Source organism: Mytilus edulis, chromosome 4 (genome assembly GCF_963676685.1).
Source record: "Mytilus edulis chromosome 4, xbMytEdul2.2, whole genome shotgun sequence".
NCBI lineage: Eukaryota > Metazoa > Mollusca > Bivalvia > Mytilida > Mytilidae > Mytilus > Mytilus edulis.
Window position 1 is genome coordinate 48148964 of NC_092347.1, and position 18652 is coordinate 48167615.

An 18652-nucleotide genomic window follows, 5' to 3' on the forward strand; every position below is an offset into this window, starting at 1 on the left:
GACTGTCCCTTCCGAAGACCAGTACTTGATTTGTCAGTCTACTTATCGTTTTTGGATTGTTCTAATGAAGTTATATGCAATACTCAGACTCTGTTTAAAAAAAAAACTAGTTTACTAGAATTATTCCTTCTTTACCTTCAGTGTCGCTTTTCCCTTTTCTGCAAGAGCCTGTTTTTAACTAAAGATCCATGATGATTATCGTTACTAGGTTAATGTAATCGAGAAACATCACCCGCTGAGATGCTGAGTTATATCCAGGAAGAATAGTTTAAAAGGAATGATGACAAGTTATAGCAATCAAGGTTGAGACAGAACAACAAATGACTATTAAATTTATATATATGTATAAAAAAAAATAATCAGTGTCGAAATTTTAGTGATAATTGCCTCACTTGCCTCAAGGGAAGTTACGGCCTTGGCATGTGGTTATCACCTTTCCATTCTAGGATATATATTTTACGAAACTTCGGGTGTTGAATATAGTGAAAATGGACGTCACACTAAACTCGAAACATTACAAGACTAACAGTCTTTTAGAAAAATCGATTTATTACTGGAGAGTGTCCACCATGTATAAAATGTACAACACTATTATTAGAATAGTAGAATAGAATGATATACAAATGAATGAACACCTGTCTCAAGTCAGGAAACTCAGTCATGTTACGAAGTTTCCGTCAGTCTCATGTCCAATGTCCTTGACTCCATTTTCATGGTTCAGTGACTACTTGAAAAAAAAGTTAAGATTTTTTGTAATGTTAAATTTTCTCTTATTATGAGTAATAGGATAACTATATTTGTATGTGCGTACCTTGCAAGGTCCTCAAGCCCGTCAGACAGTTTTCACTTGACCTCGACCTCATTTCATGGATCAGTGAACAAGGTTAAGTTTTGGTGGTCAAGTCCATATCTCAGATATCATAAGCAAAAGGTCTAGTATATTCGTTGTATAGAAGGACTGTAAGGTGTACATACATGTATGTACGGTCCAACTGGCAGGTGCCATCTGACCTTGACCTCGTTTTCATGGTTCAATGGTCAAAGTTAAGTTTTTGTGTTTTGGTCTGTTTTTCTTATACTGTATGCAATAGGTCAACTATATTTGGTGTATGGAAATATTTTATGATCTATATGTCAGTCGCACAGGTTTTATTTGACCTCATGTTCTCAGTTCATTGCTTAGGGTTAAGTTTTTGTGTTTTGTTCTGTTTTTCTTAAACTATAAGCAATAGGTCAACTATATTTGTTGTATGGAAGAATTGCTAGCTGTACATGCCTGTCTGGCATGGTAAATCTGACCTTGACCTCATTTTCATAGTTCATTGGTCAATGTTTAGTTTTCTTGGTTAATGTTAAGTTTAAGTGACAGTTGAAATAAAGCTTTATATTTAGAACTATCGACATAATATCAATGATTAGTAAATTAGAAAGCGACGCATTTCAGCATGTCCAATTTTGTTGACATTTTTAATACAAATATATCTTTTTGCTTTTCTCACACATTGTTGTCAATATAATGGAATTATATGCAACTGTCATACATGTGAGAGATTTAGTTAGCTATAAATCCTGGTTTAATCTACTTTTTTTCTGTATTAGGAAATGGCCGTTGTTTTCCATTCGTTTTGAGTGGTTGAGCTTTTGATTTTGCCATTTGACTTTCCTCTTTGAATTGTCCTTGTATCTTTGTTGTTTTACTTTTTTGGTACACAGTTTAGTCCTATAATATAAGACGCTGCAGGTTCATATCATTTACATTCAACGTTTTTTATCGGATTTTTTTTTTCGCGGTTCAGATAGTGAAAAAAAATTCCGATAAAAAACGTTGAATGTAAATGATATGAACCTGCAGCGTCTTATATTATAGGACTAGTACACAGCTTTAAAAATATGTCCAACCCCACGTTTTAACTTTTCAAAATCGGGATCATGTTTTTTTTATAGACGATGTTAAGTAACTTAACTTTAATTTTAGTTTTAATTGAATTTTATTTAAGGTTATATATCTTCTAGGTGAACTAGTCTAACCTTGACATCATTTACATAATTAGAAGCTTAGTAAAGTAATTATATCTACATACATGTACCACCAGTACAAGGTGTACTAAATGTTCCAAGTACTAGTTTCGAAGACGTTGTTATTGGTAGGTATTTTTTGTAGTGGTACATAGACTAAACAGTTGGTGTACAGACATTGATTTCCATTTACTCGAAGCCATATCCATAGTCCATAGAAGAACAGGCACTATCCCTTATGGTGCCAATAAGTTTTTTCTAACAATATTTGCTTTATTCATTTATTGATTATATTACTCAGTTATAATACGCATGTTGTAGTCATATGTTGTCTTTAAAAGGGTTTCAAAGTCACTTATAACAGAACAAACGCTGGTCACAATTTCATTTACAGTGTTTTATTAGTACATAAAACAATTGAAATATTTCTGAAATTTACTTGATCAGTAGATATCAATTATATTCGTTCACAGAACGTTTTTGATACGACTAGTGGTGGGTGGGCTATATATACATTAATTCGCCATGCTTTATTACTATTTAAGTTTATCATATAAGGATAAACTGTTTTAATAAAAGTTGAACTCCGTTTTCCGGAATCAATCCTAATTGATTCTTAATTTAATCACATCAATAATACGTCATTTCGTGACGTCATTCATGCGTTATTCAAACAAGTGCAAAACTGCCAACATAGCTAACGAAAATTCCAACCTCCCTCCCCATCCACCACCAAAAATAAAGATAAGAAAAATTCTGCTGCTGTGTTTTGAATTGTTTCAGGTTTTGTTGTGAAAGATGCAGTTATGCAGAGGAGTTGTGCAATGGATATACTTGCCACTGGACTAACAGCTCAGCTTGAAAAGACAGTGCCTTTAATATTGTCAGTGGATGAGAAACCAGTTTATCGCATCGAATACTTGTTTAATGGACTTATTTTCAAGATTATTGACATTTGATATTTAACTATTTCTACACTTAATTCAGTATTCTAATGCAACAACGTTTGTAACGATCATTTTGATTGGATAACGTCACTTTCTTACATGGCATCAATTGACAATTGATGCTATGGGATGTACGCGCAAGCGCAGACGCCATATGACAGATTTTAAATACATGTTTTAACGTTGTTTTCTGTCAGTTTCATTAGAATGGAGATAACAATATTGTATTTTAAGCTCCGACAGCATCAATTGGGGATTTGATGGTCGCAAATACCCGTTTACTGTCTCCGCTAACGCGTCACAAGTAAACTTAATTTGCGACCATCAAATCCCCAATTGATGCCGTCGGAGCTTAAAATACAATACAGTTATCTCCTAATTATATCATTTCAAATTTGTTGTAAATTTAAAATAAATAGTCGTTACAGTATAGCTGGCGGGATATGGCAAGATGAAAATGGAACATGTCCCCACATTGTACGCTAGCTTATATTTGGGGTTATATTCTTCTGTGTTCCCACAGAGATAAGATTGGGTCTTCTTTGAATGTACCAAAGAGACCGGTTCCTGAATTGGTCCCAGTTTGGAACTTAAGGTGTTCTCTTTGAAATTTATAATTAATAAGCTGCAATGGAAACCAAAGAGTTCGTGGGGGGAATATTTGCTACGTATCGGGGTTCATTTTTCATACGATCTCTCTATTTAACGTAGAGGATTGCAGCTTTCATTGCCTACCAGTGAAGCACAGGCTTGCCAAAAATAATGGTTCGGCGGTTTGTACGTTCATCCTGCCTTATCTTGTCTGCGCAAAAAAATTAATACTGTAGCCATATCATTCCAAATTCTTTGTTGATTATATATTTATCTTTGAAAACAAAAGGAACCGGTTTTACATTTCACACATACTACTATGGCAAAGAGAGGGTTTGATTGCACATGAGACATAATTAAGAAGAAAGCAAAAATTGGTTGATTGCCCATGAGACATGTATATAATATGAAGCAGTTCGGATCTTTGATTAAATATATATAAGAAAATTATTAAAAGATAATAACGGTTTCAATTCATCAGTTTTTCTAGTACTTTCACTGCTTTCACAGATCTTCAGGTAATGTGACTTGTATGCATAGGTATACTATAAAACAATTAGTCGACGTTAACAATAATATTTAAAATACAAGGGAGACTACTAATGTCATTTTTAGTCTTAAATGTGATCGACGTTAACAATAATATGACAAATACAAGGGAGACTACTAATGTCATTTTAAGTCTTTTAAATGTGATTAATAAATACAAAGGACAGTACTAATGTCAATTTAAGTCCGTTAACAAATACAAGGGAGACTACTAATGTCATTTTAAGTATAAATATTAAATATAAATGTCTGAGAATATAACTTAAACACGCTAATTAATACAAATCTATTACATTTTAAATAAAAATACACAATATTTCGCCTAACAAATTAGCTTCATTAGCCGTGTGCATCTCTCAAGGTGAATTTGGATGCATGACAAAAAATATTTTTGTAGCCTAAACTACACAGAATTTTAGTAAAAGTTTAACATATTTATTGATGTTCGATAAATTGTATGATTTCAAGATTGTTATTTAGATTTGTTTCTAAATCTTTTTTCGTCTCTCTCATTGAGTCCATCAGGTTCAAGTGTTCGAAACTGGTGCATCCAAAATCCCTCTCCTTTTTTTCTTCCTTGTGCATCCCAATTTTGGGTTTTCTTAATGATTTGAAATGTGACGAAATCATGCTAACAACAAATGGAATTTTATTTGTCTGGGCCGTCTTCTCTTTGTATTCAAGTAGATTCGGTCCTTTTTCTTTTGCTTTACCGAAAGCTTCTGAAATATTTTTGTTCTTATAACCTCTTGATATAAGTTGCTGTCTGAGTTTTCCCAAACGGTGGTTTAGTTTTGATTCCAATGAGCAAATCCGTTTTAACCTGATGGCTTGGCTGTACGGGACGCTCCGGGAACAGTATTTTGGGCGATAACTCTTCGGAGAGAGAAATTGGTGTTTATCAGTTTTTTTGGTGTGAAGGTCGGTTGTCATGACTCCGTTTTCAAAAGTTATGGTGTTGTCGAGAAACGCAATTTTCTCATTTGAAACTTCAGATGCGAACTTTATAGATTGATGACAGTTATTGCAAAAATCAAGAAATTCTTGTTGATTTTCTGTTTCGTTCCATTTGATGTCGATGTCATCAATCAATATAACGTAGCCAAGACAAGGGTTTGTATGGTACACTCGAAAGGATGCATTCTTCGAATTCAGTAACTTTATCAGTTTATTTTCACAAACTGACCCACGCCCAAATAAATTGAATATTGATTGTTGCTATTTTTAAATATAATATATATATTGCGAAAGCAAATTTACAGATCTAACATTATATATATAAGTACGTCTGAACAAGTGACAACTCTTCAACAGATTTATCCATCGGATCACCAGCAGTGATGAGATACATGGCTGTGTACATTCTGTATATACAACTCGTCTAATCACCAACCCAACAATGTTAGATCTGTAAATTTGCTTTCGCAAATGTTTTGTTCTTCCCTCGTCGGGATACGAACTCATGCATATATATTGACATAACTATCAACTGTCAACTTATCAACAAGAAAAATGTAGATTAAATTGACTATTCCTTGGAGTTCCCTTTCTGGATAAAGCTTTTCCAGGTTTTTAAACATACTTTGCTTTCACATTTTTGGTTTTGAGCATTTCTGTTAAAGATAAATGTGGAGAAGTGCTTCGGATGCACCAATTTTATAAGTTTTACTTTTACTATTTATCATCGCATTTTACTAACAATGAGTATCACGAAGAGTGCCACTTGTGGAGCACAAAGGTTCACCTCGCCGTATTCAAACTTTGGTGAGGTTTGTATGATTTCCTTTAGTGTGCGTGATTTTGCATTATATTATTTTTTTCAAAATCTGTTTTGGTCATATCAGTTACTGTGTGTCTATTCTTCATCTCCTAACTTTTATATTCAATAAAATTTTAGAATTAATAATTTTACACGACAGAGGGTTGAATCATTTAGTGATGTATAAAAGTTATATAACGGACACTGACCTTTCCGCTATTGTGAAATGCCGCATCCTCATAAAAGAGAGGCGAACGATAACAAAGGGGCTTTTAAACTCAAAAGCAAACAATAACGGCCATTGCTCAAAAAGAAAAAGATCCACATACGAACAACAGTACACAAGACACAATATAGAAAATTAAAGACCGAACAAGACAAACATAAGGCTGTTTTAACCAGAGTAACACGACAGGTGTCACTAGAAGAGCTAACCTTTTCAAGCACATACATTTACTCCAAGTATTTGATGCGGTTCGTTTAATTTTTGTTATTGCATGTTGCATGTTCTTTGATCGTTTTTCTTTGTGGTCATAGTGTCGTCTGCTGATTGTTCTTATTTTGATACGTCCTTTGGTACTGCTCCCTTGATTTTAGATATTGTAAAGTGTACAAAAAGTCAAATTATTATCTGTCTGTCTGTCGATAATGCTTATCGCTTAAACACCTACCTTTTGTATTTATGACTTTCGTAGCTTATATGTAGAAATGAATATTGAATGGAGGCAAAACGACACTTTAAAAATCCAGGTCTTCAATTTTGATAAACAAATCGTTTCTAGACTTGATTACAAAGTGTGCGGAATTACGAGTGGACTAACATAATCACAAAGTTGTTGAAGGCCGTACCTTGACCTATAATGGTTTACTTTTATAAATTGTAATTTGGATGGAGAGTTGTCTCATTGGCACTCATACCACATTTTCCTATATCTATATAATACGGGTAAATATTTATGCTTACAGATCTTCACCCGAAGGCATGACAAATGAGTCAGCTGTCATTATACAATAATGAATTAATATGTGCTTCACAAAAATATTTATTTGTTATTTGATCTGAATGAATAAATTTAATATTGTATCCTACATTTTAGGAAGGCAGTGTCTTTACAACGTTGAACAACATTGGTAACGTCTTCATGCAGTGACCATTAATTTACATTCATCTATCAATTTCTTCAATTTTATCCCTAAGGATTAGTTCCCAATTCTCTCCTTTGTTCATGTCTGTGTATTTGACAGGTCTGGTAAATAAAACTTCAACTTCTTCATACTTTTGTGGCGTTAAACCCGCAGCAACAACAGCCTCTTCAAACTTCTTCACAGAAGCCGTTGCAATAACTACACTTGTTCTTTGATTGTCTGATTTAAGTCTGAAAAACACAATCACTAAGTTGGTATAAATCCATTTTCATAACTAAATACTAGTATATTAGTACAAATGTATGATGATAATCGATTTATGTTTTTGCTTTTCAGTTGGGCTTAAAACTAGCTCTCAGTTTCTGCGAGTACTATTACATCAGTTGAGCCTCATTTGTGATTAGGTTTTTCCATGTTTCTGTGGAGAGAACTTCGTATTTTGTTCTGATCATTAGGTCTTTCTACTTTTTTGTGCGTCAAATGTTTCAACTTCAGTTTCGTAATTTGTCACTATAGTATTTTTCATATGTTATTGGACAGGTTATATGCACTTTTAAATTTGACCTTGCTTAACCGAACAATATTCTTTTTAAGAGTTATCTCCTCTAGTGTTTTTTTGTGTGCTTAACTCCCTTGCAACCGTGATAGAAATAGAAAAAATGCTTGAATGATTCATTATCTTGAAAATATATCAATAGGAAGTGACCTTATTAAAACTTGAAGTAGACATTTTTGCACTTATTCAAAGCAAAAATACTGAGCAACTATTTAATCTTAGAATCCGCATGTAAACCGGGAGTTGCTTATTATCTCCCTTATATGACAGAAAAGTATATAGAAACCATTATTTTTGGAGGCAGTGGAAGTGTGTCATTTTGAAACCACAAATGAAATCAATCTTGAAGATGCAAATTATCTCCAATTTTAAGGTAAAAGTACATAAAACCATATATTTTGGGAATCATTGCAAAGAAATCTATCATATGAGACCGGGAATGACATTTTCTAATGCCCGCGTCACACTGTCCCAATTTTTACGCCGATGGTAACACGATAATGGAAATTTTCAAAATCGGGACTAATCGTATCCAGATCGGGCTATTCGTAGTGCCATCTTTATCCATCTTAGAACCATCGGCCACTTTTTCTAGCCTTCGGGGACAACTTCGGGAAGGGTTCTAAATTTTTTAACATGTTAAAAAATCCCCGAAGGTGCGTCCGATGTTGAGGGTTCGTATTGAGTTCGTATCACCATCCTCACCATCGTATTGTCACCGGGAATGCATCTTTGCACATCGTATTGCATTCGTGTTTCCGTCGCTTCCATCGGGCAGTTTTGACATTACGATGTCTACACGAGTAAATCCCGAAGATACCCGAAGGTCTTACGATGGCAACACGACTTCATCTACATCTACATAATACTTCTTAACTTCAATATGTTGAAGATTACAAGAAGGCACATACTAGGGAAACAAATTAACTAAACATATTTACATTAATTTCAAAAAAAAAAAACATTTATTTTTTTTATTTTTTTGTATATAGATAAAAACATGGTTTGGTTTAGCAGTACATATGTGGTTTTGCACCAGACTTAAAAGCTTCTAAGTCTGGGCTACAGGCTACTTGGTATGGTAGGGAATTCCACAACCTTATTGTTCTAGGAAAAAATGAATATAAATGATAGTTTGTGGGAGAGAATGGCTGTATAAATTTATGTTCCTTAGATGGTATTAGGTATGTATTTACTGGAATGGAGACTAATTGGTGTTGGATTTTATATAGCATGGTGACGGATGCAAGATTTCTTCTTTGTTGTAATGTTGGCCATCTTAGATGTTCAAGCATGGCTGTTACACTGCTTTGATAGCTGTATTGGTTGAGTGTATACCTGGCAGCTCTTCTCTGTACCATTTCAATTTTATTTATTTGTTGTTTCTGCCACGGGTCCCAGACGACACTACAGTATTCTATTTTTGGTCTTACGTATGTTTTGTAAGCCAGTTCTTTTGTTTTTATGCTGTTTGTTTTTACATTTCTTTTAATAAATCTCAGTGATGCGTTTGCTTTGTTTGTGATGTCATTTATATGAGAGTTCCATGTCAGGTCTTTTGTGATGGAAACGCCAAGATATTTTGCTTTGTTTGTTGATTTTAGAATATGATTATGTAATGTGTAGTTATAGATGATAGGTTTATGTTTTCTTGTTATGTGGATGATTTCACATTTGTCTGGGTTAAAGGACATAAGCCATTCTTGCTCCCATTGTTCCAGTTTATGTAGGTCTGATTGAAGGGTGTGACAGTCATCTAATGATGAAATTGTTAGATACACAATAGTGTCATCTGCAAAGAGGCGAACATTACTTTTGAGGTTGTCTGGCATGTCATTGATGTAAATTAAGAACAGACATGGCCCGAGAACAGAGCCTTGGGGGACGCCTGACAATACAGGACAACTATTTGATGTGCGACTGTCAACCACCACTTTTTGGGATCTATGTGATAACCATGCCTCTATCCAATTTGTTGTTTTGTTATTAATTCCCATGCGTTTCAGTTTTAGGATAAGTCTTTGGTGGTCCACCTTATCAAACGCTTTTGAAAAGTCCATGACAACTACGTCAGTTTGTTTACCGTTTGCCATGTAATCAAGTATTTGCTGTGTAAAAGTTAAAAGTTGTGTTTCACAGCTAACTTTAGATCTAAAACCATGCTGCAGTGGGTATAGTAAATCGTGAATGTCTAGATGTTTCATTATGGATGATACAATTATATGTTCTAGTGATTTACTAAGAATACAGGTTAAAGAGATGGGCCTATAGTTTTCAGGTTTAGATTTTGCTCCCTTTTTGAAAACTGGTGTAACCAAGGCCTCTCTCCAGTCGTTTGGTACTGTGCCTGTATTTACTGATGAGTTAAACAAGTCAGATATTATAGGTGAGATTTCATGATGAACTTCTTTTAGAAAATGAGGTGATATCTTGTCTGGTCCAATTGCTTTTGATGGGTTTAAGTTTTTTAGTAATTTAGATGTTCCTTCGGGGGTGATGTTTATTTGCTTCATTTCGAATTTATGTGTTTCTGATTTTAATGATTTTAGTTCACAAATGTGAGATAATTTCAAAGGTTTTGGTGTGGTAAATGCTGAGTGAAACTGATGGTTTAGTGCTTCAGCCAGATCTTGGGGGTTTGTTTTTGTAATACCGTTTACCTTTAGTGGGGATACACCCATATTTTCACTTTTTTGGTTTTTTATGAATGACCAAAACTTTTTGCTTGGTTTACTATCTTTCAGTTTGCTGTCTTCAATTATAATGTTTTCTATATATTTCCAATATGATGTTCTAAGCTTTTGTTGTACTTGGTGTTTTAAGGATCGGTGCTTTTTGATGGTATCCGATTTTTTTTCTGATTTTGTTGCCTTTATTTTCTTATGTATTCTGTCTCTTTTTCTTATAAGTCTCTTTATTTCTGGTGTTAACCAAGGAATATCTTGTTTTTGTTTCATTATTTTTGATGGGATATTTTTGTCTGTTATTTCTTGTATTTTGTTTTTGATCAGTGTCCACTTTTCTTCTGTGGTGTTATTAGTTAGTGTTAGAGAAAAGTATTCGTCTTGGAATTTTTTTACTTCTATGCGTATTTTGTCCCAGTCTGCTTTTTTGTATTGACTTATTTTTCTTGGTGTTTTCTTTTTTCTACCCATTGTGATGTTCATTTCATGGAAGACAATGTCATGGTCTGATGTTCCGAGACTTGGTAGTGTTTTTATGTTTTGTACGAGTGAAGGTTGGTTTATGTAAAACAGATCTAGTGTGTTTTCCTGTCTTGTTGGTATATGTACAACCTGTTCAAGATTATGATCATTCATTATATCACTTCGTGAAGACCTCGTAATCCCGTCGTGTTGCAATCGAATAAAAGTACGAAGGCGACAAGATGGAACTACGACGGCAATAAATCCAGCTAAATATAAGTTAATTTTCGCGCTAAAATACATTTAAAGTGCCATGCGCGATATGCCCTGGTCAGTCTAATACTAAGAAAGACGTTCACAAAACATGGAGCTCATATCATATGATTCTATGAGAACAAGAAAGGCGACAGCGTTGTTTCTATTAATTCAAATGGAACAAGAAGAGCAGCTATTACAGGCTCAGGATTTTCTTTTACAAGTAAAATATTATTTTTTGTCAATTTTTCATATCAAGTAACATAATGAAAATCATAAACGCGCCTCGTACACCAACACTGCAGGTACGCGTATATAGGGAAACCAACTTTTTCTTTATTATTCTGATTTTTTATGTATCGTCTGAGTTGTTGTCACACGAATGTTTACTCCATAACCATTTTGTTTTCTATATGTCATATTTTGCCGCATTTGTTTCTTTCCCCTCATCCTTCCTTTTGTCTATATTATTATGATATTCTCCTGGAAAGAGCTCTTTTTGAATAAAAGGGATCAACGAACCCATTACCTTACCTTTAAGATAGATCAGTAAAGATGGGCATAATTATGGGTGATTATTCAGACTAGTGCACACATTTTACAGTTTAAACAAGGCAATGCCGTGCGTGGCATCCCCTCGTATGTAACATATTGGGGACAAATATGGACACTATATTTGTATATGACACATGCAGAAAATGGTAAATTGAATATGCATATTTGATACATAAGCTATTTTTTTTAGAAATCAACCAAAACATTCAGTAACTGGAATTACCTTTAATATTGTCTTTAGAACCAGCAGGTAAAAAATGAGCAACCAATTTCCTGTGTATTATGCTATTTCAAGGAGAAAAAACAAGTCCATCTGCATGACCTTGACCTTTGGCCTTGAACGTAAAAAATGTCAGATCATTACAAGGAGGAACAATATACCAAATGTGGTTAAAACCTTTTGAAGCATATTGGTTTTATAGTGTCCACAAGGGTGGTATTGCCTTGTATTACAACTGCCACTGCCACTGTGACCTTGACCTTTGAACTTTAAAGTCAATAGCGCTTAAGATATTCTTAAGGAGTAACACCATACCAAGTTTTGAGCATTTTGGTTCTAGAGTGTCCATAACAATTTTATCTACACGCAACTTACATGTAGTAGGCGAGGGGATAATAAACTAAGTTTTATAAGAATTAGACAAAAAGATCGATTTCCCGCCATGCATGGCAGACTTGTACAGAAACGATATGTTGTCGAAATTCTGTTCGTATCTTTTAGACATCGTATGGACATCGCGCCATCAGCGTAATCCATCGTGTAGCCTTCGTAATCCATCGTGTAGCCTTCGTGATCCATCGTGTAGGCTTCGGCTGATATATGAAGCTTAAATACCCGTCTTCGGTTAACCTTCGTATGTCCATCTTTTGCTATCGTATATAATTTCGGCACCATCGTATAGACTTCGTTATTCATCGTACTTGCTTCGGTCACTTTTTGGTATTTTAACGAGATCGGGACCAACTTCGTACGAACTTACAATTTTCGCATTCGGGTGTCCATCGTATATAAAAATCGGGACAGTGTGACGCGGGCATAAACCGGAAGTAGCAAATTATCTCCCAAGTCAGAAGTATATATGTAAATCATATATATTTGTTTTAATCAGTACGAAGAACATGATTGGAAGCCAATAGTTACTTTGTGAAAACCGGGAGAACTGGGTTTCTTGTTAACTATTTAAAAAATTAATGAAGAAAGACCCTTTTTTGGTCGGTATCGATCTGAGGAGTAAATTCTTTTCAAAATAATTTTACAATTTTCTCTAATATTATTCTGTTGCACCACTGTCCACATACAGGTTTGATCCCGCCTCATTCTTTCAGTCCAGAACAAAAGGACTGAATATCAGTAAATCGCAAAATTCAAATAGTTCAAGTTCATTAATTGAGACAATTCAAAACTTTAAAAGGAATCTATTCAAGTCTTCAAAAAAAAAAAATTGATAATGTCGTTACGAGGCCATACATGTTTTAGATCCAAAACGTTTTATCGGTCTTCATCATTTTTGATACAATACAAAATAAGGAGATCTCTATTGTAACAAACAAATAAATACTGTATGCTGATATAAGAAAATTGCTTTCTAACACTAAATTTATTTCCGAGTTACCTTCCTTATATCGAATTTTCTTATACATCAAAAATAAAACGGAATAATGAGGGGGGCCTCAATAATGAAGACATTTCAGCTCAAAATTTGTTTTTTAATGAACAAATCGAAATCTGGAGAAAGGTGTAAGTAAAATAATATCTTATTAAATTTTTATATGAGACCTTAGAGTCGGTTTTAAAGGACAGAATGAAACATCATTCGTCTCAACATCGGCCGATTCCGTACCCTCATCTAATAGAAGGATAGCGGATTCTATCGAGGATTGCCGAATCAATGAAACAACTTACGGGACGAATGACAAACAACTGTCAGATTCCCGATTAGGTACTGGCATTTTCTAAAGACAATATAGCAGACACAATCGGTTTATGTAACAATAATTGGGATATAGGAGACAAAACTGCGTAAAAGATATGAGAATGATACCGAAGGGATTTCAAGCTCAAACTAACAATGCAATAGCAAAAAACGATAAACGACGAACATACACCACAGACATACAACACAAAGTACTAAACCATTTAAACAAATAAGCATGAAAAATATGCAAATAAAAAAGGTATTGCAGTGACTAAGACGACAACATTTGTTTGATACTTGATACTTGAGTATTGATGATACTTGAGTATATCAATACATAATGTCGTAGTAGTATAAAGGATCCCAGTCAATAACAAATACAGTGAAATATAAAATATAAGATTAAGCAAAGCATCTTGTGTCCGCATTGCACGTCTGAGCTTAACAGCATCAGAATTGCTAAAAGCACAAAATCCGATAGCTGGTGTAACTACAAGAGTCATACGACAGACACGAATATAATTGAAAAAAGTCAGGGCCTTTTTACGCCGATTAACTAGAACTTATTCAGCGCAAACTAAGGTTTACATCAGGAAAAATATCGAAATATTTGTTTACAAATACAAGTCATAAAATTAGCCGAGTTCACTTGAAGCTTTCGAGTTAGCCCCTCTTACCCTGTTTCGAAGCCTAACTGAGCCAACTTTTGTCATGATTTTACACAAAATTACACGATATTTTCTCACTTTTCAGTCTGGTCAAATTATTTTAATCAAATATGCGCATATGTTTCATTTGGTAATTGAATAGTTTTTCCTCTTTATTATATTTTTTGTGTATCGTTACTTTTGTTGACTAGTATAAGTTTAACAACGATTGCAACATTCCTAATCTATTATCTCTGACTGTTAATTATCCAAGTTGTTCAGTGTACATTTCTTTTATTTATTATGTCGTATCATATTGAAATATAAAATCTGATCTGGTTAAAACTCAGTTTGATTTTGCACAATTGAAGTGACATTTCTTTTATCCTATTTATTGGAAACGCATACTAAAATTGAGAATGGAATTATGGAATGTGTCAAAGTGACAACAACCCGACCATAGAACAGACAACAGCAGAAGGTCAACAATAGGTCTTCAATGCAGCGAAATTTCCGCACCCGGAGGCGTCCTTCAGCTGGCCAATCAACAAATATATATACTAGTTCAGTGATAGTGAACGCCATACTTAACTCCAAATTATACACAAGAAACTAAAATTAAAAAAAATGCAAGACTAACAAACTATACATTTTGTTTTCGTAATTGTGATCGGAATAACGATAAACTTACGTGCTATTGTAATAAGCTACACCAATGGCTGTTAAACGTACGTGCTATTGTAAGAAGCTACACCAATGGTTGTATGTGGACATATTTGGTGATCGGAATAACGAGTAACTTACGTGCTATTGTAATAAGCTACACCGATGGCTGTTAAACTTACATGCTATTGTAATAAGTTACACCGATGGCTGCTAAACTTACGTGCTATTGTAATAAGCTACACCGATGGCTGTTAAACTTACGTGCTATTGTAATAAGCTACACCGATGGCTGTTAAACTTACGTGCTATTGTAATAAGCTACACCGATGGCTGTTAAACTTACGTGCTATTGTAATAAGCTTCACCGATGGCTGTTAAACTTACGTGCTATTGTAATAAGCTACACCAATGGCTGTATGTGGACATATTTGGTACTGATTCTCCTCCCATGTCCTTCTCATTGTTGTCTTAATGTCTTCATTGTCAGCTACATATGATGCTACGATTATTTCTTTTATCTTAAAGAGATTAAACATTATTTATCAATTTTGATTGTAACATTCTACTCTGTGCACTGCGTCTGCTGTGTTCTTAACACGGTGATGACTGCTGTACCCATATTTTGACTATTTTATTTAGTATGGCTGTTGAGTTCACGCGCATCGTTGTAAATATAACGGAATTTGATGATACTGTCGTACAAAGTGAGAGGTTTAGCGCTATTAAACCAGGTTCAATCCACCATTTTCTACATTTGAAAATGGCTGTACCAAGTCAGGAATAGGACAGTTCTTGTCCATTCGTTTGATGTGTTTTGTCCTTTGATTTTGTCATGTGATTAGGAACTTTCCGATTGAATTTTCCTCGGAGGTCAGTTCTTTTTTGTGATTTTACTTTTTTCTTATAGATCCTTTTGGTTGTCTCATTTGCATGCATTGTTTTACATCTTCAACTGTACACCAGCGTGTCTTAAAACTTTTATTTTATTTTCCACAAAAGCATTAACAATTGAAAATTGTCTTTTACAAACGTTTTCAAATACAGAAGAGTTGACTTGATTGTTGCATTTGAAATTGGATTTCATATCTATGATAAATATGACAAAACAATATGTGTTCGAAATTGGTCTTATTTGACCTCACTTCGTGTTCTATATTTCTAAATTAGCTTGAGGCTTCTTTTTTTTTTTTTTTTTTTTTTTTTTTTTTTTAAGAATATGGCTTTTGGTTTTTGTCATGTAGCTTCTTATTACATTTATTTAAACCTACGTACTACAATACAAAACAAAAATCCAAATTTAATGCTTTTTCGTGAAATATAAATGGTTTAGTCGATCTTCAAAAAGTCTTCGAAATAAGAAAAAGATTTTAGAACTAGCTCCAATTCTTTACCATAGTAACGAACAACACTGTTTCTATAGCTATTTAATTGGCTTTTTCGTTCTCTTAGCGTGATATTTTCTAAACGCAAATATTTATTAAAATTATTCACATTTTAGTCAGTCTTTCAAGGAAAATGAAAATTATTCCATCTTAATACCTTAAAATCCATATTAATATTCATTGATTATAAAGACACCACATTAAAGAAGTTGCACAACCTAATCTTTTCTTTAAAAACAACTCGCATGATTTAATAATACTCTTCATTTGATGTAAAATAAAACCCTTCACGCATCTTCTCTTTAACCAAATGCAAATATCAACACGAAAACGAAGTCTTATTAGATATTCGTGAATTAATTTCATACACTTTAATCTCATTACATAAAGTATAAAGGTTTTTACCTGATTTTTCAAGAAAGTTGGGATATCGACTTTACCATTGGATTCAAACTCGGTCATCAATTTACAAATCAGTTCACTGTCTTGTGTTATCAGGTACCACAACCTTTCCATATTATATGGAATCTGTAAGATAACGTAAGTATATTACGAATGGTGTTCGAATATAAGCGGATTTCAACAATGTTTAAAGACATTTTTACAAGACTTTCCTTTGTATTTCCGTCTTAACCACAATTAAATACAAGTAAGTGACAGGGCACATGGCTTACCACAACGATTTTAGATTTTCATTAATTTTCAATTCGTTCAGACCACCTTGAATCCTAGATAGTCAAACATTCCATGGGCATACAGCATGATATGAACACGATATTTACTATAAAACCAATACAAGAAAATCTAACTTTGAGAGCACTTATGAAAATGCCCTGTGTTTATTAAAAAAAATCTCTTTGCAAGTAAGATGGCGATTAGTGATTGTGATACTGGTATCTGAAAAGAAGTATACACAAACTATAGGCTCTAAAGAGCCTGTGTCGCTTACCTTGGTATATGTGAATATTAAACAAAAGAAGCAGATAGATTCATGACAAAATTGTGTTTTGGTGATGGTGATGTATTTGTACATCTTACTTTACTGAACATCCTTGCTGCTTACAATTATCTCTATCTATACTAAACTTGGCCCAGTAGATTCAGTTGAAAATGTTAGTAAAAATTTACAAATTTTATGAAAATAGTTAAAAATTGACTATAAAGGACAATAACTCCTTAGGGGTCAATTGACCATTTCAGTCATGTTGACTTATTTGTAAATCTTACTTTTCTGAACATTACTGCTGTTTCATCTGAAAATTTAAGGGCAGATAGATCTTGACCTGATAAACTATTTTACCTTCAGTTAGATTTGCTCTAAATGCTTTGGTTTTTTGAGTTATAAGCCAAAAACTGCCGGGTCACCGGACACATTTTTAAAACTAAATACCCCAAAAATGATTGTGACCAAGTTTGGATTAATTTGGCCCAGTAGTTTCAGAGTAGAAGATTTTTGTAAAAGATTACTAAGATTTCGGTCATGTTGACTTATTGGTAAATCTTACTTTGCTGAACATTATTGCTGTTTACAGTTTATCTCTATCTATAATAATATTCAAGATAATAACCCAAAACAGTAAAATTTCCATAAAATTACCAATTAAGGGGCAGCAACCCAACAACGGGTTGTCCGATATATCTGAAAATTAAAGGGCAAATAGATGTTGACCTGATGAACAATTTTACTCATGTTAGATTTGCTCTAAATGCTTTTGCTTTTGAGTTATAAGCCAAAAACTGCATTTTACCCTATGTTCTATTTTTAGCCATGGCGGCCATCTTGGTTGGTTGACCGGGTCACCGGACACATTTTTTAAATTAGATACCCAAATGATGATTGTGGCCAAGTTTGGATTAATTTAGCCCAGTAGTTTCAGAGGAGAAGATTTTTGTAAAAGATTACTAAGATTTACGAAAAATGGTTAAAAATCGACTATAAAGGGCAATAACTCCTAAAGAGGTCAACTGACCATTTCGAGTAAAACTAGTTGGAATATCATCTTTACAAAAAGCTGTATTAACTTCTATTGAAAATTCCTCAAAAATTAAGTATTTTTGGTTTTATTTAGTGAGTAAGGTAAAGAACGTAATTTTTGGCAGCTATTTTTATCTAATTTGAAAAACGTTCTTCGAGAATGTTTAAACAAAAATGTACTAGTACTATATATAAAAAGGAGCATTTCTTAAATACTCAGAGGCTACATAATTTCAACTACATATCAAAGATATTAACCCGTAGAATGTTAAAACACGAAAGTACAAGGATAGAAATGAACTTTTTTTTTATGTTTAGTCATAATGTCTTGGCCAAGATTGGCTGTTCTCTTTGATATAGTGCTGAAAATTACATTAAAAACAAAAAATATGATAAGTTCACTTCGTACCATACTTAATTCAAATATCAAAATGAACTGCAGAGCACGAAATAAATAAAGCTTTTATTGAATTTTCTTGCGTTACATGTGGCGAAAAAAAGATGTTCTTGGCTTCATATATACCTTTTTCATACATCAAACCAAAA

General features: G+C 33.6%; 1 protein-coding gene across 1 annotated transcript in view; it reads right to left on the reverse strand.

The window, feature by feature from the left end:
- Positions 1–6891: 6891 nt before the first annotated feature.
- Positions 6892–18652, reverse strand: part of LOC139519851 (threonine synthase-like 2) — a 37415-nt gene continuing 25654 nt past the window's right edge. The window contains exons 8-10 of the mRNA XM_071312128.1: positions 16537–16659; positions 15134–15267; positions 6892–7238 (exon numbers count right to left, since the gene is read on the reverse strand). Coding sequence (XP_071168229.1) covers positions 7028–7238; positions 15134–15267; positions 16537–16659 — 468 coding nt within the window. The 3' untranslated portion in view covers positions 6892–7027. The remainder of the gene's footprint in view (positions 7239–15133; positions 15268–16536; positions 16660–18652) is intronic.